The 22541-nt window shown below is 38.9% G+C and overlaps 1 protein-coding gene across 4 annotated transcripts in view; it reads left to right on the top strand.

The window, feature by feature from the left end:
* The window catches only part of slit1a (slit homolog 1a), a 90863-nt gene that overhangs the window by 49393 nt on the left and 18929 nt on the right, over positions 1-22541 (top strand). For 2 of the 4 annotated variants that reach the window (XM_083532686.1, XM_083532684.1), the window contains exons 8-21: positions 157-320; positions 3431-3578; positions 10145-10216; positions 13427-13498; positions 13738-13809; positions 14001-14144; positions 15397-15560; positions 16464-16487; positions 19175-19319; positions 20013-20087; positions 20177-20320; positions 20539-20682; positions 20959-21125; positions 22371-22503. In XM_083532686.1, the coding sequence (XP_083388812.1) occupies positions 157-320; positions 3431-3578; positions 10145-10216; positions 13427-13498; positions 13738-13809; positions 14001-14144; positions 15397-15560; positions 16464-16487; positions 19175-19319; positions 20013-20087; positions 20177-20320; positions 20539-20682; positions 20959-21125; positions 22371-22503 (1668 nt within the window). The remainder of the gene's footprint in view (positions 1-156; positions 321-3430; positions 3579-10144; positions 10217-13426; positions 13499-13737; positions 13810-14000; positions 14145-15396; positions 15561-16463; positions 16488-19174; positions 19320-20012; positions 20088-20176; positions 20321-20538; positions 20683-20958; positions 21126-22370; positions 22504-22541) is intronic. The other 2 variants (XM_083532687.1, XM_083532685.1) reach the window with 1 other exon arrangement.

The following is a 22541-nucleotide window of genomic DNA, read 5'->3' as shown; positions in this document are numbered from 1 at the left end:
GTGGCAGTACCTTTAAGGATATGTCAATATTAGACCAAATAGTAAATGATGAATGTATCTATAGTATATAACAATATATTGCTTGCATTTTTTAAATGTAGCTCCAATAAAAACTTTTGTAACCTCCTTATTATAACTGCACTTTCCCCTCTTTAGCCGATTGCACTCAAATAATCTGAATTGCGATTGCCACCTGTCTTGGTTGTCCCAATGGCTGCGACAGAGACCTACACTTGGTCTATTCACCCAATGCTCGTCTCCACCACAACTTCGTGGGATCAACGTGGCCGAGATCCAGAAACACGAGTTCAGTTGTTCAGGTAACTCACTTTTATTTCTCCCAGCTGTAGTTGCTAGGTTCATTCTCCTGCCATTTTTTCATAGTACCACAATATCAAGCACTGTCACATTGATAACAGTTGGCAAACTCAGCATCCCTCTATCTTGGTTGGATAGATTAAAAGGGAAAATAACAAAAAAAAAAAAGAAATGCACAGGTGTTTTTTCCAGGTCCAAGATATCAGGTGACTCCCTCACACCACTCAAAGAAAGATTGTATGAGAATCACCAGGGTATACAAGGTCAGGTCTGGCAGATATGAGACAGAAGCTCCCAATTGCATTTGATAGTTTTGTGGAATCTGAATATGGAGTGTTTTTTGGTTTAGCTGCAAGATTTTGTATATATATATATATATATATATATATATATATATATATATATATATATATATACTAACAGTTGTTTGGAGCCTTTGTTCAAAATCATCAGTTATTTGTGTCAGATTCTTCAGCCAAAACTTTTGCTCCAGTTAGCATAAAAAAAACTTCATAGAGTCTTGTTAAGCAGTCTTTGTTGCTCTCGTATACTGTTACCTTTATTAGCATAAAACTGGGATGATTTTTCCATCCAAAGAAGCAAGTTCTTTTCCACAGGACCTGCTTTTTTGATAATCTGCAATTACCCTCACACTTTTAGGGTCATAAAGGCCTCCAGTGAGACTTTTTTCTGTTCTGAGGTAAGCAGGACAAGGTTTTTTAGACAGAACTAGGCCTTGTTAACTGCTCAAAGGAAGTCACAGCAACAGTTTGGGAAAATTGCAGAATTGATGCAGGTTGGGGATCTTTTCACATGGCTTGTGATTTTCACACAAACAAGCAGCCTGACAGAATATGAACTATTTATTTATTGACAGTGAGAACTGAGCTACTGGTGAGATACTGAGCAGATGATGTGGGAAATCACAACTGCATTTATAAGGTGCATATAAGGTGTAAAAGCCATTGTTTTGTTTGATGTTTATTCAAACTATTAGACCATTAGAGGAGGCAACATAAATGTAACCTGGATGATATGTGAGGTGAGGTCACAGTTAGAAAATGAGGCAGATTTATAGTGATTATATGAATGCAATGTTTTTTAGCTGATTTTATACTCTTGTGGTAGTCTGATTCATGTCCTTTGTCCAAAAGCTTCAAATATTTATCTGTATTGCCCAATCAGGCACAAGCCATGTCTCCAGAGCCCTGACCAGCACATGAACCCGCAGTGCAGAGATCATTACTGTGTGTCTCGCTGGCACATAAATGCATGTTGGCTGCATTACTACTTCAGTGTGTGTGTGTGTGTGTGTGTGTGTGTGTGTGTGTGTGTGTGTGTGTGTGTGTGTGTGTGTGTGTGTGTGTGTATATATGCTAATGCATGAAGAGAAGACACCTGTGTGGGATTTAGGATGGAATGGGTGCATGAGTGGAATCTGTGTGTTGCTGTCCGGATGGTGGGAAGGCTTTTTCCATATCTCACTTTACAATTCTATCGCCTCCAAAGAGTTCAACCTTGTATTATCTCTTATTAATTCCTATTCTGTTTGTTTTATGACAATTCAGTGATTAAGGCTAAGTCCACGTTCTATCACCAAGGCTGTGGCTAAAAGCATGGCCTCCTGATAAGCTAAGTATATAAGTAGTTGTAATTAAGTCAATGGGCCATGAACTAGTGCCAGGAATTTCACTGTGTAATGCTTATGTGTACAAATCCACTCGACATGACCAGACACACTAGGGAAAAGCGTTCGCCATTTAGACAGATGGCGCCAGATGGGCGAACACACACCTTCGTTAATGTGGGTTGTTCAATAATCCAGATCTGTTTGTGTGACCTGCATGATACCGGGGTCACCTGATAAGTGTTACATTAAAATAAACCAGAATTAACTTTACGTTTATCGCACCATCGAAGAGTTGTTCTGATTTGGCCCATACTGAGGGTGGTGTGGTTCCTTTCTGTTTGCCTTTCCTAATCTGGTGACTTTCTGTATCCTGGATGAGTTTCTCTGGATATGAATTAACCAACAGACAACAGAACTCTGTCAAAAATAAATAAAAAAGACCAAGAGAGAGAGAAGCGAATCAAATATTCATTGGTCGAAAGGCTCCCAAGGAACTGATTTGTTATGCAGTGCAAATTAGCCTATTAAAAAGTCTGTTTTATTGGCTTTCTAGGTTACGCTGTCTAGAGGGTATCACAGTGCAGTGCTATCTTCTTATAACAGGTGCAGAGCAAAGAGTATCTAGAGAGGACATGGAAAGGAACGATTATAGTTTATGCATATTGCTGCGCACTTTTCTTTCCTAGGCGAGGGATGAAGCACTGAATTGTGGTGAGAAGCGCTGATTGTGCGTATTTCAAAGCGTTCCCTCGGGTGGTGGACTGCATTAATGCCCCTTTAATATGCAGCGTATTGCACTAGAGGTGAATCAGGCTTGTCCTTGGCAATGCCAAGATACTATTACAACAGATTTTGTTTCGAAAGTAGTACAAGCAAGAAATTCCCTTTCTGTTTCCCTTCACTAAATTCAATGTCACAATCCCACATTTTTTTTTTTTTTTTTTTACTTTCGCCTACAAGGAAGTGGCATATAGTTGTAATTGACTGACGTCTAACTTGTTGAACAGAAAAAGCTCAGGGCTGAACCTCATTTTTCCAGGGACTTGTCAAGACTAATGGTGCCTTAAGCCAGAGCCACAGTTCTTTCCTCTGTGGTCAGTGTTGAATTCAGGAGTTGGATTCTGCACATGATTGAACAGGAAAGGATGCACCATAACACTGGATATATATATATATATATATATATATATATATATATATATATATATATATATATATATATATATATATATATATATATATATATATATATATATATATATATATGTGTGTGTGTGTGTGTGTGTGTGTGTGTGTTTATTTAATCTTACGCCTTAATGATTTGCTGATTATTATTTACCATATTCAGCTCATCAAGCCTAAAAAAGACTTTCTCTGAACTGGATTAATTGAATTCTTAAAAAAATATGTTGTATGGCTTCAAATGCATATCGGCACAATAAAAGACAGTTGCTGACAGTTTACCTTGTCTAATGTTTGCAGGTCATTCCGAGAATTCCAGTCCACAAACATGTAATCTTGCTTCTGGTTCCTGCCCTGCCATGTGCTCCTGCAGCAATAATATAGTAGACTGCAGGGGAAAAGGACTAACCGCCATTCCAGCCAACCTGCCTGAAAACATGGCTGAAATGTGAGTATCAGTATGAACTCCTCCTACCACAGTATCAGTGCTTCTACTGTCTATTTCAATTTGACTACAAAATGAATCACATTATGCTAGTGTAACCGTATATCTGAAAAATATATGAAACAGCTAAAAAAAAAAACACTAAATATTGTTCTAATGTGTCCAGTGAACCGTCACATATGATGAAAAAAGAAAGCTGTTCAAATTTCCTGTCACTGTTTTCATACTTAGAATCAACATGAATTTTCGACCACCTTTTGATCTGCGTCGTTATTAAGGCAATTTACTGGCGTAAGGAACAACACTTCATATTTTATAAACTTTATATTTTTATTGAATCTGGCGTCCGATCACAGCTTTGAATGAGCCCGTGTTTAACACAAATAGTGTATAGTGGTCCTAGCTTTTTAAACTTCCCACATTTAAACAAAACACAATGTACATATATCATCTGCAGGGAGCCTGAACATCTGACCATTCCCCTTTTGCCCTTTTCATGCAGCGGACATATGTGAACAATTACTTTGAAACCGACAGTGGCTTATCTGCATGCAGATGTCGCCTAGGACATGAAGGCCATGATTACGATTACCGACTGCTTCTAGGAAATCGCGTTTGATAGTATCTTAATATTATGCAAGGATCTACATATCTCTCTTTTTTATGATAATTATCATTATTTTTTTTTACATTTGCATCTATAGGAAAATCTGCTAGCTAAATATTTGTATTTTTGTGTTTGGACTTGGTTTAGAAAAAGGAAACACAATCACAAGTTTTAGAAATGACTTCTAGAAATGATAAAAACGGAACAAGAAATACAGATGGCTACATTCTACGTCCTGCAAATTAAACCATGAATATCTCTTAACAGGAAAACGATATGCTGTAGTACAACAGATTGTCAATAACAGTATATGGTACCTGTAGAAAACCGTAGATCTTTATTATGAAGTATTATGGAAACCGTAGCATTTTAATGTTAGAAAGGACAGTTTAATGACATTTGCTACCAAGTCTAGGATTGTGTAGAATCTATTATAGAAATGAAAATAATAATAATAATAATAATAATAATAATAATAATAATAATAATAATAATAATAAAAATCATCATCATCATCATCATCTAACTAATATAACGTTCAAGCCCATGTTTAAGAGTTTTTGAGTTGCTCAGTTGCTCCTAGTTTTATAACCACAAATGAATGTAAAAGACTGTAGAAAAAAACATTACTCCTAATCGTACATTCCAGTGCTCATGTTATTTCTCACTCTCCAGTGTTCTGTATTGTTTTAAAGACTATAATCACACTCTTGATGTCACCCAAATAAGGATGGGTTCCCCTTTTGAGTCTGGTTCCTCTCAAGGTTTCTTCCTCATAACATCTAAGAGAGTTTTTCCTTGCCACATTCAAGGCTGCTCATCAGGGATAAATTAAATTCAAGTAGCTAGTTAAATTGGCTACCCGTTATACAAACCGAGTATTAAATATAATACCTTTGATGGATTGTATTTCCACTAACAAAAAAAACCCAAAAAAATTCACAGACCCCCTGGCACTGCTTCTGAAACTGCTGGGATTCGCCAGATCCCACTTCAACAACTAGTCTAAACAAACCCTTACATAAGAATTTGTAATATAAATCTAAGCCTTGAAAATGTAACGAAGCCATTTTAAGCATGTCTTATATTAATGACATCCTAAGTTGGATACTTTGTAAATCTGAACTGGACTTGGTCTATAATTGGAGTCTAATTCCCTATTGTGTCATTATGACAGAAAACATAAGCGAATAACAATAACGTTTCACCGTGTTCTTTGTATGGAACTGCTAATGTTGCATTGGTGTGTATCAGGACGAAAGGGAATTGTAGGATTTGGATCTCACTCACTTATCAAGCTGTGAACATATCCATAGAGCAGGGTGGCCATGTTAGCAGCTCATTCATCCATCCACAGCCCAACTTGCACAAAGGAAACCGTCAGGCTGTTCTCACAGTGAGGAGATGCTATCGGCAGGCTAATGTGGCCTTGGCTCGCTCTCCGTATTTTTTTTGGCCACTAAGCCCCGCTGGACCTTTCGCTTTTATTGACGTAGCACTAAAAAATGCAGAGTTGATTAAAATTTGGTTTGACTGTGAATGTTATTAGCTGTGTGGGGTCAGACTGTGAACATTGTAGCACATCTTGTAATGACATTCAGCTCCACTGTGAACTAATAGAACGCATTAGATAATAATGTAAATCTCATAACGTATTTTAATGTGTGAGGTGCAGTGGTGGATGACGTACACAAACCATGCGGTTGAGTTCAAGTTGTGGGGATACGTGACTGTGAGCTCACCGAGTGTTTGTTCCATGTGTCATGACAAAAATAGAGATAAACATGGTAATATTACTTCAGTAAAAGTAAAAGTGCTCTTTCACTTGAGTAAAAGTACAAAAGTATTTGCCTTTAAATGTACTTAAGTATCCAAAATACTATGATTTTTTATGGCTATAATGTTCCTATTATCATTTTTGTCACATGAATCCTACTTAATCAACTCGGATTGACTCTAATGTTACTCTTAGCACATCAATCTATTACTAGAATGATATTCATGAGCAAAACACTGATTGATATCTATTCAAATGATCGTCTTTCTTTTCAATGACTTAAGAAGAAAAAACTGCAAATAAGGCCATAGGTATTGTGGCAAGTTCGAGTCAGTATTTATTGCTGTTGAACTGATGCTGAACTGTATGTTGGTGATAAGTAGATACCGCAAAGCGGCAATCAAAACAAGCTTGCGCTCGACCCTGATTGGTGGATTGCCACGTGTTTGACCGGTTAAGTTTTTATCCGGTTGTAAATAAAAAGGATCGACTGATTTCACAAAATGTAAAGTAAAAAGTAAGATATTTGACTTTAAAATGTAGTAAAGTAAAAGTCTCTTTAAATGTAAATACTTCAGTAAAGTACAGATACATGGAAAGGCTGCTTAAATACATTAACGAGTTACATCTACTTCATTACCGTCCACCACTGGTGAGTCGTAAAGCCTGAAACGAAGGGAAGTTATACAGGAAGTAGAGACCTGTTTGAACAGCTTTATCACTGTGTCACTATTATTTTAGATTTCCACACACACTTTTTTTGTATGAATCACACATTTTTAGTCGAATGAACGAAACTCTTCTCATCCCATATTATGGAGGCTGAGGGCAGGGAGGGCAGTGAACTGATTTTTGCATTTTGGTTTACTTCAGAAAACATGTTTAAAAATACATGCACAACATGGGTGTTGCCTAATAACCCTGACCCATTTACAGAACCTTGGCAACAACGTTCAGAGGAGGCCAGAACATTCCCGGGAGACCAGAAGCGGGTGTTCGTATTTGAAATAGCGCTGGTTTTGTCTGTAAAGTCCTGTGGCCATCTTGACACAGGTCGTAACGTGATAATACACACTTCTAAAGACAGAGTTAATTTTTATACATTAATGTTGCTGTATTTATGCTGTATGTACAAAGAAACCGTGGCTTTGTGCCAATATTTGTGCATTGAGGCTGCATTCAGTCAGGTGTATCTACTCGTACTCCCAATGTAGCATATCTCTGTCTCAGCACTCATCCATAGAGCTCTAGTGAATTTCCTTTCCCTCAATGACCTTGAAACATTTTCCCTCTTTCAAAATAAGTTATGAAAGCATGTCCTATAATATATGAGGCTGATACAGAATTTCTTTTCAACTTTACAGGCTTGTTTCCTTTTTATATATCGACCTCCAGCCTACCATCATCATCATGGTTTCTTCAGGACTGCACCATCTATACACTCTGCTCCCCAATCTTTATCCATTTTTTACATGAGTCTCTTTCTCTTTTGTTATACAATCATTTTCAATTTCAGCCGGACAGCCACGCTTGCTCATGGCCTCGAAACAAATCACAGAAGCCCAACAGTCATTATATTTCTGTTTCCTGGTCTGGGCCTATGTGGGAGTGTGTTTGTAATGTCTATGATTACTGCAGATTGGGGGTTTCAAAAGCATGCTTTTTTTTTTTTTTCAGCCAGACTTGTTTTTGACAGTCTGTTGTTTTTTTTCCCCCAGAAAAACTAGCCTTTATTTTTTGCCCTTTGGATACCTCAGCATGGAGCCAATAGATCATTATCAAGTTTTGTACTATTTCTGACAAAGTCCTATCTTTATTTATTTTTTTAAGTTTTTTTGTGTATTAGCGGAACACGATCACATCAAGACAAATCAGGGTAATACAAGTAGCTATCAAACTCCGAGCTGATGAATGGTATAGCATGCATTGATTGTGCTTCCTTGATTAGTTTATTCATTCTTATGGATTATTTTCGACGAGTGTCTCTCTTTTTGTCTCCTTTTGATTGGAGGCTTTGGGCAGCTTGTCTGTGGATAATCAATCTAGTCTTTGTGGAAGCTTTGCTCTGACCCGTAATCAATTCCAATCTGCCATTGTATAAGCTTCTTTATTCATCAACTGATCTCCACATCGTGACAGAACTTAGTCACAAAGTATTGATTTGGGGGAAGGGTTGGAAGCTCATGTGCGCAATAGTTATATTCAGGCCAGAGACTCCTAGACAGTGAACCATCTCGATAGAATGCGGTCCTATTAAAACGGGTGTAACATGGCAAGTAAATTAGTATGGATGTGCACTTAGGCTGAAGAAGAAAATAATAATAATGGCTGGAAAAGAATGCTCCAAATCATGAACACCATAGGAATGTGCTTCGCTCTGTCCTGTGGTCTGGAAACATCAGTACCAGAGCAATTTATTAAGCATTTTTTAATTTTAACTAAATGCATGTTTGAAGCAGAATATCTCGCTCATTTAAAAATAATGTGTCAGTCTTCGCTGCCACCACTGTTATTCCATTAACACTATCAATGAGATCTGATCTTTGCTAAGGATCCACATTTAAACCATTTCTTATTTTAATATAAGCAAAGACATGCCTCTGTGGTGGAAGCATTTCACAATTGGGCTTCTGTATTCAAGCGGAGGCACTTTTGTCTGCTCTGATGGTCTAGGTCACTTCACAGCTTTTAAAATTGCCCTTTTTAATAAGGCTTAGGGGGATCAAGGCTTATGCCTTATGGCAGAGGTGAAATGTCTGGTCATTATGCAACGGCTTCTTAAAAAATAATAAAAGAAAATCAGGCCAGCATGCACAGCCACTAATGGGACTCTCGAAATGTGAGAGATATAAACCTTTATTGCGTTCCCGGACTTTTTCCAGCGCAGCTGATGCTGATTAGAGGCGTCCGATTCATAAAGATTCCGCGTAGGGATCACATGCCTTTAATAACAGTTAAACAGTCTGAATTTGAGCCTCTGGTGCACTCTGATTTGCCATTACACACACTGCACTTAGGCATAGTCAGCCGGTGACATAAATACACCTAGTTAAGTTCAAGAGGATATCAGTAAATCAGTACAAGAACCAGATACATACATGTGGGCATTTCGGTCATAGAGAGACATATATGAAACGTGTGTAATCGCAGTAAATACATATTGCAGCAGAATGTATCTGACAGTGTGTAATGACACAAGTGCAGGTGCACAGAGCAAAAGCCGTAGGGACAGATTCTGGACTTGAAACTCGGCAAGATTGATGGCGAGGACTGATTGTGTGTGGCTTAATTCGAACTCTCCTAATGATTGCCTGTGATGTAAAAAGAGGACAGAACAACTCGTGGTTTCTAATGATGCCAGCAGTGTAGAGGGTTAAGTAATCTCAGATGTCTGAGATTTTAAAATGCTCAGGGTCCTCGTTTTGGCAAAACTGAAACTTTCACTATATAAGTCACGTGGCATTTTCTGTTTCTCAGCTAGAGCAGGGCCTACCTTTGCATATTCATTTCCCTTTTAGCTTTTCATTCTGAATTGAACTGGACGGACAAGAGGTAACATTGGCATGTCTTATGGGTCGGGTGAACAACCATCTGGGGCTTATTTTGGCAAGTTTGTACAAGTGAGATGTTTGAATTGTTAAGCTTAGGTTTAGTTCTTTTACTTGTTTAACCCTTGTACCTCACAATGCATAGCCATAATGCCATTACTACCTCTTGGCTTCTTTGTAGGACAAAGCTGTCAGGAGTTAGCTACAAAAGAATTGCTCATTAAAGAAGTCGCTGGACCTCTTTGCTAACTGGTTTTTCTAATTTAAATTTACATACATACAATTCAAAGACATTCTTGTGGATCTTGAGATTCAAATTAAACTCAGGAAGTGTGTAAGCTGACCAAAGGAGTGAAAGACACGGGACCAACAGTTTCAGTTGAAAATGCAAATGCCCTTTCTTATTTCAAGCATTTCTATGATTTTCATTGTCATTATCACTGGCTCAATCACTGGTTATTATGTAAATATGATCCAGTCGAGGTCGGGATAACAAGAAGCACCTGACCATTATGCAATCGGGCCGAGCGGCTGCATGTTAATGAGCTTTGTTGCCATGGTGTTCTTTGTTGTCTGGTTTTTTCGACTTCCACCAATGCCCCTGTCTTTTTCCCTCCCTTTTTTCCTCCTTCTGCAGACGACTGGAACAGAACGGCATCAAGTCCATCCCACCAGGAGCATTTTCACCTTACAAGAAGCTGCGCCGAATGTGAGTTTATTGATCCAAAAGCCCTGAAAATGATGTAAAAACTACTAACTTCTTTTTGGGGACTTAAAAGTAATTAAGTGTATAAATTTTTTATTTTTTTTTTACGTTTGCTCACCACTGTCACTTCCCAGTAAAAAATTTTACTCTTTTGGAAGGCATATAGTACTTTAACAGCAAAAATGTCAGCAATTAGAGACAATTCTAGTTTTGCATCACCAGTGTTAATTTTACACCATTTATCCTACAGATGTCAATGTTACAGGATTTTAGATTATTGTCTGTTTTACAGAAACCCTCACACTCATTGATATAGGGATATTTCATTGACACTCCATTCTTAATTGTTGATAAAGAAAGTTATAGGCATTAGCATTCTGCATTAAACTTAAATTATTTTGTGCCTTTTTTATACCCAATTCGCTTTTGGAAATCGACACAAAACTTACTAAGAGACAAAACTGTGTTAAAACAAACAACGGAACAAAATTCTTCTAAAGCAGTTGCTATAATCAAACATCAATACATCACAGCACTGACGCCTGAGTAGCCCTGAACACTACAAGCATTTATTCAGAGCAAACTTCCATGCCATCATCCATAGCAACAGTCATGTCAAATGTGATCCAGCCACTGTCAGAGAGACCTGTCTTGAAAAGCACTTGGAAACCTAAAGGAGGCCAGGGGAAATCCACCATGCATGGGGCTGGAGCTCCACCACAACCAGCAACCAGTGGACAGTAATAAAACAAAAGACAGAAGTAAAAAGAGAAAGAAAGAAAGAAAGAAAGAAAGAAAGAAAGAAAGAAAGAAAGAAAGAAAGAAAGAAAGAAAGAAAGAAAGAAAGAAAGAAAGAAAGAAAGAAAGAAAGAAAGAAAGAAAGAAAGAAAGAAAACACACTCATGTTAGCACAAATATACATAAATAAAGCGCTTTGGGATATCACCTGTATTCCATTAAATCCTGCCTACTTCTTTTAATTGCCTAAAAGTGGCTACAAATTGGACACTTGAGAAATCAGAGTCCAGAGTAAACAAGTGGAAATTGAGAGGCATAAATTTCCACAATGCTTCCACAATCTGACTTTTGTGAAGTGAACTTTTGGATAGTAAGAGCTTTATCAAGCATCTGAGATTTCATCGTTGCTAATTTTTTTAGACTTTTGGCAGTAAAAACCCACCCTTGAGTTTATTGGTAGATTGCTGCCTCAGTTTCTTTACCACCACCTACTGTATAGAAGACCCAAGCACAGTTTACCAATAATAAGTCAGTCAATCAATTAGGGAACATGACATTTCTCTAATTACTGTAAACAAGTTACAACAGTTCATGCTTAACTCACTGTAACACTGCCGAGAAGGATTACTGTCCATGGGAGGACACTCATTCCATCTCAGATGGAATTCTCTAGACTCAATGGCCTGAATGACCTAAAGCAGCAGCCACATCCACAAAAACCTTGGCTTTTGCCTAGTTTTGGCTCTCAAATAGCAGCCGTGGGAAGAAGGAGAATTTCTTTTTTTCTATTTCAGAAACCGCTCACTTGTCCTTCAGTGATTCATTGGCCAAGTAACCAAGCAAGTCATGGCACTGCTTAATCTGTGTAAAAATAACACTCACACATTTTCCCGCCTTTACCCTGTCTGCTTTTTCAGCTGTCCCACTTGCCATCACAACTTTTCACCAAGCTCAAAGAGTCCAAGTGATCCACTAATGGAAGGGTGGTAAAGAAAAGGTTTGTTCCTCAACATTCCTGTTGATACAAACCACAATCCAGTTTTAGAGTTGTCTGCCGACTTCATGCACATCAGAGTTATGGTCATCTTCTTGTTCTCTCAGTTGTAAAAGCCTACACTATATTGACAAAAGTACTGGAACACCTGACTTTTTCAGCCGTATGTGGTTCTTCCCCAAACTGTTACCACAACGCTGAAGGCACACAGCTGAACAGGATGTCATTGAAAACTGTAGCATTCAATTTTCCCATCACTTGAACAAACCTGTTCCAGCATGACAATGCCCCTGTGCACAAAACAATCCCAATGAAGATATGGTTTACCTTTTGGATAAATTAGAATACTGACCCCAGACGTCCTCACCTCACCTACATCATTACCTGACTTTACTAACACCCATCTACAAACATTTACATTTACATTTGTGGCATTTAGCAGACGCCCTTATCCAGAGTGACGTACAAAAGTACAAACATCAAACATCTACAATTGCACTCCAAAATGTAGTGGAACATCTTCCCAAAGGAAGGGAGGTAATTATAAAAGCAAGTTATAGGAGGAACAAAAAGCACAAATAAATCTTATGGTGAGGTGTCTACAAACATCTGTCCATTTAGTTTATTTGTGTCTTAGATTTAGACAACCTCTGGCTAAGATGCAGGTGATTGGCCAGATCAAGGACATATCATTCACCCTCCACAATGCTCAGGAACCCAGACTCCAGACTTCTGCCTGGAGATAAACTCCCAATGTACTTCAGATCATATCAACTTAAGTGCCTGGGAGGAACCACAATACATCATCTAAGTGAAAAGCACATATTTGGCTGCAGGACTCAATACCACACGTCTGTAGTTGATTTGAACACATTCAGCTGACTTGTGTTTTGCGATTGTTACATAGATGGTCATTGGGAAAGAGTTTGAGCATTGTACAAGCTTTTCTTTTCTTCTGAGACATATTTGAAGCGCAGTTAGAAAATCCTCGCCAGCCCTGTCTCGTCTAGGAAGCTCACAGTACAAAAGAATGCCCACTTTGGTTTTGACAGAGGGCCATGAACCTGTGGAGTTTGTTTAACTGTGTTCCAGAATGAAGGAAAAACCCTTTGCCTTTGAAATATCCCACCTCATCACTTTACCACTGGGCAGACAGGCTGAAGCAGCCAGAAACCATGCCCTGGACAACTGCATCCTCAGCCAATCCACACAGCTCACTGTGGGTAGTCACGTAAATGGGCGCAGACAGAGTGACCCAAAAATTCCCCTTGCCTGTCAACAGGAAACTGATCAGATGGAGTGGAGACTTATGTTTTATGGGTGAATGGTGGTGCTATGGAATGGGGGGTACAAGGTCAGAGCACTTGTGTCTGAGTCTGTTACTCTTTCTTTCGAATTATTTTTCTTTCTTATTTTCTGCAGTTCTTCCTGTCTCATTTGCTTACCGCCCCCCCCCCCCCCCCCTCCGCTCTTATTCACAGTGACCTCAGCAACAACCAGATCTCAGAGATTGCTCCTGATGCCTTCCAAGGCCTGCGTTCCCTCAATTCTCTGTAAGTGTGTGTTGCGTGTCAAAATGTTTGTGTTGAATTTAACCAAAAGACTTCGAATCATGTGGAGCCTAGATCATCTTTTCGAGAATACACATTTGAAGCCATCAAGAGCCTCTCCAAGAATCTCAGCCTGACAGTTGAAAACAGTTACACTTGCTTGATATATCAGTACCATATGCCTCAGTCTGTTCGATTTAGACTTCCATTATTACAAATACTGCTTTCTGCTTTTCCTACAGGGTGCTGTATGGAAATAAGATCACTGAGTTACCCAAAGGAGTTTTCGATGGGCTTTATGCCCTCCAGCTGCTGTAAGTTTGACAAACTTGTGGTGTCTTCATACATGTATAAATGCCATTAACTTTAAGGTATTAAGCTAGAATAGCTTGCAAGCTTACTCAATTAAACCAATTCAACACTTGAATGGGCCTTGGTTTTTTTTCCTGCTCTTATCAGTCAGTTTTTTTTTCTCTGTCTCTTGTTTTTTCTTTTCCGTCCCCAGACTACTGAATGCCAATAAAATACACTGTGTCCGTGCTAATGCATTCCAAGACTTGCAGAATCTTTCCCTGCTGTCTCTCTATGACAATAAGATCCAGACCCTGGCCAAGGGCACCTTTGCCTCACTGCGTGCCATTCAGACGCTGTAAGTTCCTCCGTACCTTACATTCTTCCCAGTTTTCTTTCCTTCATTTGATGTCTTTTTTTAGGTTTCAGCAATCACACACATTTCTATGTTTTGGCACTCCTAACTCCGACAAGCGAAGGCATATACTGTTGCATTTTTGCCCAACAAGCTGAAAAGCTGAAGTGCCCCTTTTGAATATTTTTTCTAATAAGGTGGCCACCTTAATACATGTATTGGCACATTTTGTTTACACCTGAAATCATATCTCTTAATATTCAATGGTTTGGGGATGTAAAGAGGAAATCATAAATCATTCCTACTGGTAATTCTATCATATGGAGACTCAAACAATAGTCTGTGTTCCTCCTGGAATCCCGAACTGCTCCATAAACCAAAAAATATGAAAAACAATACCCTGAGGCCGACTCATTTTGAAATATTCACATAGTCTGACATGCTACTTGGCTTTCTTTGATAGATACACTTCTACACTACTGCTAGCTGAGCAACTAGTTGAAGATGTGTATCTGAACTGCAGGCAAACCCAAACATGACATGCAGGACATGCAAGATTTTCTTTTTCTTTTTTTTCTTTTTTTATCTTTTCTCGTCTCCATACCAACATGCATCTGTAAAGTCAGTAAAGCATTCTCGGTGACATTTAGAAAGAAACGCCTTAAAGGCTGTTATATTTGGACTGAATTGTGAGGACCCACTATAAGATAACCTCTGGCCCCCCCGTTGTCCACTGCTTTCATTGTTCTAGATTTAGACACAGAGCTCATATGACCGTGGCTGCATGGTTTCTGCATGTCTAGCACTCCCGGCTACCGTGTACCCTCTCATTCAACTCTTAGGCAGCATGCTGGGAACAAAAAAAATAATTTAACAGTTACTGGAACAGTGTTATCGGATTACCTTAAAGCTGAAACGGTCCCTAGTCACCACATTCTTGGAGTTAACTGGCCATAGTAAATACAGATTTAGGATAGTTTAATGGTTGTAGAGAATTATTGTAATGTTTGCTACCGCTAGATTCAATTGAATAGCTTTAATATTGAAAAAAACAACCACGAATGACGTTTTCTCTAAAATCCTCCTCAGTAACGCCGGCATTTTAATAACAATCCTTGTGTAAACATACAGTTCTTGTATTGATTGCTTTAAAATATTGGGGGAAAAGATCTATAAAGATTTCCAGTCTTGTTTAGGCAAAGTGCTTGTCTAGCCATTAATGTTTTCTTTTTTTTCCCACCCTTGGCCAATACAGTCACCTGGCCCAGAACCCATTTATCTGTGACTGTAACCTCAAATGGCTAGCTGACTATCTCCGTGCCAACCCGATCGAGACGAGTGGTGCAAGGTGTGCTAGCCCACGTCGCCTTGCTAACAAGCGCATCGGCCAGATCAAGAGCAAGAAGTTCCGCTGTTCTGGTGAGCTTTTGCTTCCTTTGTCCCATTCTGGTCAATCATGGAGCTTTTCATACACATTTCTATCATCTTTCTGGTCTTTATCATGCATTCCAAGTCGTGCTGGAACCTCTAAGCTAAAAACCAAGTACTAAACTAAACTGCTAATCAACTAATAATCATTGCAATTTTTCCCATGAAATGTAATCCACTCAGTTGGTGGAAGACGGTGTGCGGATGCGGATCCACACAAAGGAGATTTGTGCTTGTGCTTCTCTTCCAATCATCCCTGGATTTATTTGCACATTAACATAAAGTGTCCCAGGTTTTAGAAACTGATATTCCCAAACACTGAGATTGAGGCATTCATTTTCTCATCGACATACACACCTGAACAAACACCTGAACAAACTTTCGGCTTGAGCATCTTAGAAACGCACGAGTGTCAGAGCTTAGCAGCCTGGCACATATTTCCCCAGTGGTTTTTTTTTTCTAACAACTGTCTAATCCTGTCTGAATGGGCCCATCCCTGTAAACGCGGTCTCTGAGTGGAACAGCTGCCAAACATGCTCTTATTTAGGGAACAGACATCCTCAGACCTGCCCTTGCTATTCACAGAAGCCTGAAAATTACACAATTAGCTTTTCCTGGATTTACTTTGTCGACTTTTAATGTCATTAAATTCTTAACTACAGGGTTAGAACAAAACACAACAAAAACGCTTCGTGCTAGACGAGAGCAGTAATGATTTTGTTTTTATTTTGTTAATAGTAATCCTATTCGAAAAGAGTTGTTCAACAGGTAAAAACGGAAGAAATGACAAGATGAATTTAAACTCCTGCACCCGCCCTTTGCCTGGGTCTAATACATCCATTTAACTGTACCTTACTTATGTCATTGCTTTTTTTCCTTCTGTCTCCATCACAGCTAAAGAGCAGTACTCCATCCCAGGTGAGTGGGCTTCAACATTGCTTCCTCTTCTCTTTCGCTTTGTCATTCTGTTTCATTTTCTTTTGCATCGCATTTCTTCGGATGCATTAGTTTCAGTGATGAATGTAATCTTTAAATCCCTTTTAGAAAAGAAACATTTATGTATGTCGCAATAAAGGGAAAGGGGGATTTAAAAAAACAAAAGGGTGGAGGTTGTACTTGAGATTCATATCTAGATATGTTTCCGGTTGCTTTCACCTAAACACACTTTTATGAGGAGCAGTCATGCAAATAAAATGAAAAACTGACTTTGGCAGAAGGCTTTAATGGAAATTTAAGGAGTGGAAAGATCAAAGTGATTCATGCAGTATCTGTCTTCCTCTGAAAAATAAGAAAAAAAAAAAAAAAAAAAGAAAAGAGGTCCAACCCTGTCCTGAAGAACATTCTTTTATTAGATGAATAATAGGAAAAATTATGTCATAAGATAAAGTACCTGAGGCTCGATACTTCCAAAGCAAATGCCATAAAAATACCTACACGGGTTGCACCACAACTGGCTGTTTTCTTTCCTCTCTCACTTTCTTTTGACTCTGACTCTTTGCCATGCTAAAAGTTCTAAAAGTTAAACAGCCCCAGGAAACCTGAAATGATCTGCGTTGTAGATGCTTGTCTCTGTGAGTCACTAGGAATCTTCTATGAGCATGCGGTCTTAATTGCAGCACAAAACACCAGTGATGAACACAGGAATTTGCCACCCATCTGGAAAAAAATAGAAAAAAAAAACATTTCAAAGAGTTCTGCCGACTTTATTGTTTCCTGTTTAACTCATTTGTCATTATCCTAACAGGAAACGCTGCTTCCACCAGTCTCATCCGAAAGCAGTCACTAATGCAGATCATTAGTGTGCCTAAACTTCCTGATTCTGAGCGTGCTCTCAGGGTGAAGCCTTTGAATGGAATTTAGAGCAAAATGTGACTAAGCATCTGATTATGGTTGATGTACCCAAATAAAGCGAACTATGTTAAATGTCAAAACAAACTGTTTTGGGGGCAGGAATGCCATGATTTTGGAACTGGATTTTTATTTTCTGGTTTTGTGTTCCTCAAAGAATTATTCCCTTAATTTTACATTTGTTCCAGTTCTGCGCTGTTCCCCGTTAAAAGAAAATGTCTTCGAACTGAATTTGCGGGTTGCTCCTTTTTTCTTGCTTTCTGGATTTTGGTTCCGCAACAAATTAGCGTTTAACTTTTCAGCAGATGGATTTGTATGTGGTGAGTGAGAACGGGCTTTTTTTCTCCCACACGCTGTAGCCACGAGCACTTCGGCTCGTTAACAGCTACCCACAGCCACAGCGAGAGCCATAATAGTGCGCCATCCAACCAAAGCCCACGAAGCTTTTGCTGTAAGTGGCTTCAAGTGGAATCTGTGTGCTTAATTATTTAAGGTTTATTATATAACTAAGTTCAAGCACCTTGGCGCATTACGTCCATTATTGGTGAGTCACAAAGTGTTAGAGAATGGACCAGTCTGCTGGTGGTCCTGTGAACTTTTAGGCTTGCATGTATTGGAGGTGCATCATTTTATTAAGGTCTTTATTAAGACCTCTGACCAACTCCTACTAAGGTCTAACCAATTCAGCCTCTACCCCCAGTAATCTCACTATATTCTTTACAAAACGTGGTTCTCTTGCTCAAAATATAGTTAAGTTAGCAGCAGCAACACTGATTTAAAGAAAGCGAAAGTGCATCATGGGTGGGAATCCATGAAAGCAAAATTGGCCCACTCTCCACTGTCATTCAAAAAAATGTGCTCATCATGTACTTTACAGCAGTGAAATTCTTTCTTCTCATATCCAAGTAACGTTAGGAAGCTGGGGTCAAAGCACACGGTCTGCCATGATGCAGCGCCCCTGGAGTACAGATGGTTAAGGGCCTTGCTCAAGGACCCAAGAGTGGCAGCTTGGCGATACTGGGGCTGAAACCCAGACTTTCCATTAAATAAATAAAAGCCTCTGTACACTTGTGTGCGTAAGAAAGCACATAATGTTTTCTGTCTGGTTTGTTCATCTGTCCTGTGACACAGCAGTACATGCATTAGCTGGCTTCAGTTGTCTCCACAGGCTCATAGCTGTCATGTGGGGACTAGCAAGTGAGCAGGAATTGGCAAATGACCAAATTGGGGGAAAAAAATCCAGTATTGTGTTTCTTTGTCATATATTTAATGATTAAAATTAAATTTTAGGTGCTCCTACAATTTTATTTTTGTTGGGTTCCTGCAGGTCCTGTTTGAATGCAAAAAAATTATACTCTGAAAGAAAAAAAAAATCTCAGCCCTCTAAACTTCCGTTGAAGTGCTTTGATTGCTTAGTCGCTAGATTTCTGGCAGAACCATTCCCGCATAGACATGCAACATGCAAGAGCCAAACTGCTGCCGTTTCACACCACAAAGGACAGCAGGAAACCTTGACTGGGAAAACACATCGCCTGACACTAAGCTAGGATCTGATAGATGATTCACTGCAGTCAACCGAAGACGAGATGAGCTGAGAAGAAAACTTTAGAATGAATTCGCCGCTAGAGTGATTTAACATGCGAAGACTACGGTTTGTCCGGAGAGACCATAAATTTCATCAAATGTAAGGGAGGTGAAGAGAATCGTGTTCGCAAGCTGCTTTGATATGGGAATGTTTCTCATCTGTGTTTCTTCAGGCACAGAGGATTCCAGGTTAAACAACGAATGCAACAATGAACCTGTCTGCCCAGCCAAATGCCGTTGCGAATCCAACGTGGTGGACTGCTCCAATCTGCGCCTAATCAAGATCCCTGAACACATCCCAGCCTCCACTTCTGAACTGTAAGCATTTCTTCAAGGCCGGAAGTCCTAAATCAGGGCTATTCATCTTCCCTAACAACTGGCCAAATGGGAAAATCATGTGGATTATACAGACAGAGTTAGACTGCTCTCAACAAAAGGCTATTGCACATAAAAAATTCCAAACTATATTATAATAGATGTTATTTTTTATGCAGTAGTTCAGTTCACTGCACGTTTTAGCAGTGTTAGCTTAATTAATTTCAACCTGAACTCTATCATGGCTATTGTTTTTGATAAGCAGAGGTTAAAGATACTGTAGATATTGCTTCACCATAACCACAGGGAGTGTGGTATAGCTATTATGGTATTGCATACTACTTTTCTACATTTACCTCATGGAAAAAAAGGTTGAGTAAACTTGCCTGGGGGCACTTACACAACAATTACAGTTTCATGTATTTAATCCCCCGCATCACTACAAAGTCTTGGTCTCGTTCCTGTAGATGATAAATCTCCAATGGCTAAACCCACTGCCTTAGTTTTAGGATGTGGTTTTCTACAGTCATTAATGCTGAAAGGTTTACCCACTCATCTTTATTCAGACGGGACTCCGATTTGCATGAAATGTTTGTCTCGCCAGCATACCAACAGGCCTGATCGTTTTAACAGGGCTAGCAGGTCTTCTGGCCTTTAACCACCATTTTCTTTTTCTTCACCTTGGTGTCCTTGAAGCCGTCTGAACAACAACGAAATCACTTCTCTGGAAGCTAACGGCGCGTTCAAGTCTCTGACGCAGCTGAAGAAAATGTAAGACGAGCCCCCCGAAGCCGCATTCAAACATGTGTTTCAAACTAGCTATTTCGAAGTTTTCTTTGATATTGCCATTTGTCTTGCAGAAATCTCAGCAACAATAAGATTGCTGAAATCGAAGACCGTGCGTTTGAGGGCGCATCGTCCGTCGCGGAGCTTCACCTGACCGCCAATCAGCTGGATTCCGTGCGCAGTGGCATGTTCCAGGGGCTGGAGGGGCTTCGGATGCTGTGAGTTATGAGCTTTTGTGGAAGAGAGGAAAATCATAAAGTGTAAAGTATAGCCCTGAGATATTATACCTGTTAGGTTATTACATAAATAAAAACTAAATAAAAACTCATCAAACTGAAAAACCCTGCGGATAGACCTTTCGTAGGTCTTAGAGCTTTGACGTAGTATAAATGCTACAACATCGCCTAACTGTAGTACTCTTTTTTTTTTTTTTTAGGATGCTGCGCAACAACCGTATTAGCTGCATCCACAACAACAGCTTCACTGGCTTGTCCAATGTTCGTCTTCTGTCCCTCTATGACAACCAGCTGACTACCATTTCACCTGGAGCTTTTGACACCCTTCAGACCCTCTCAACTCTGTACGTTTTAACCCAATTTCCACTTATATAAAATGTTTGACTACTTGTTCTTTGGCTTTGAGGAACTTTTTTTGCCCCAGTAATCATTTAGTGTATATTTGGGCAATTTAGACTTAGTATTAAATTCCTTGAGCAGCAGTTTAGGAGCAACAGAGCTGGTTTTGATTAGGAAGAGCTGGCTTTGATTTGATGAAGGAAACAGCCTTCAAGCTCCCCCCCTAATTCTGACTTTAACTTTTGCTTGATTTGATTTGATATTTTCTGTTCCTGTGGCAGGAACTTGCTGGCCAACTCCTTTAACTGTGACTGCCGGCTGGCCTGGATGGGCGACTGGTTGAGGACTCGCAAGATTGTCACCGGCAACCCGCGCTGTCAGCGCCCTGCTTTCCTGAAAGAGATTCCGCTGCAGGATGTTGCTCTGCCGGATTTCCGCTGTGAAGACGGTAGAAACATTCACTCACTTTCGTCCCAGGACCTCGTAAAAAGCTGAATGCAACACATTAGTGTAGAGCAAATATGATGTATTTAAGGAGAGTTAGGTTTTTCCGATATTCACCTCATGGAATGACAGAGGACGTGCTGAATTTCTTGCTTGGTCTTTTTATTTATTTCTTAAAGCGATATTGTTTGAAGGGTGTTCAATTTCAGGTCCTTGAGAACCACAGTGCCAGATTTGTGTTTTTTCTTTTATACATGCCAAATTCACCCCTGGCAATTGAAAGAGTTCAATCAGGTGTGTTAAATGAGACAGAATGATGGTACCTGGTAATTCTGGGGACCTCCAGCACTGGAATCTGTTTTCATTTAAACTTTTCATTTATTCTGAATCAATTCTTGTATTAGGAATGCAAAACAAATACAAATGCATAATTTACAAAGAAAATGCACTATAAAATATGAATAATGTGTATACATGCGATATATATACACTCTTTATATACATGCACATACAGTGTATATACACATATTTATATAACCCCGATTTGAAAAAAGTTGGAACGTTGTGCATGTAAATAAAAACATAATTGAATGATATTTCTAATATAGATCCACATACTAGTCACAATAAAACAAAAACCATATTTAATTTTTAAACTGAGAATATATGCAATTTTAAGGAAAAAAAAAAACAAGCTCATTTTGAATTTGATGGCTGCAACAAGTGTCAAAATAAAGTTGGGAAAACGTTATCATTTTATTAACACTTAAATTTTTCAGACTTTTGTTGACCTGTCCCAGATTTGTTTTAGATGTTTTACAGGCATAAAATTATAAATTACCTTCTTTCTTTCCTTAAAATGGTACATTTCTTCAGTTTAGACATTTTTATATGTTTTCTGTGTTCTATTGTAAATAAAATATGGGTTTAGGAGACTTGCAAATCACTGCATTCTGTTTTTATTTACATTTGACACCAAAACTTCTTGAAATTGGAGTTTTGTGTGTGTGTGTGTGTGTGTGTATATATATATATATATATATATATATATATATATATATATATATATATATATATATATATATATATATATATATATATATATATATATGCAAAATATGCACATTAAAGTTAAAGACTTCAATCATGTTACAACCTAAACTGAACACCTTATTTTGTGTGTACATTTTTACACCTCCATGTCTGCAATTTTTTGTATTTACTGACCACTCCGTGTCTCCTAATGCAGGCCAAGATGATGCCAGCTGTTTGCCACGCCCACAGTGCCCAAGCGAGTGTACTTGCCTGGAGACAGTGGTCCGCTGTAGCAACAAGCACCTTCATTCCCTCCCTAAGGGCATCCCTCGTAATGTTACTGAACTGTAAGTCAAAGAGAAGCACAATATTCATTTTTCTGCAT

This window comes from Silurus aristotelis (assembly GCF_946808225.1).
Source record: "Silurus aristotelis genome assembly, chromosome: 27".
In the NCBI taxonomy this organism is placed as follows: domain Eukaryota; kingdom Metazoa; phylum Chordata; class Actinopteri; order Siluriformes; family Siluridae; genus Silurus; species Silurus aristotelis.
Note: the sequence above shows the minus strand (reverse complement) of the source record. Positions and strands in the feature narration are given on the sequence as shown.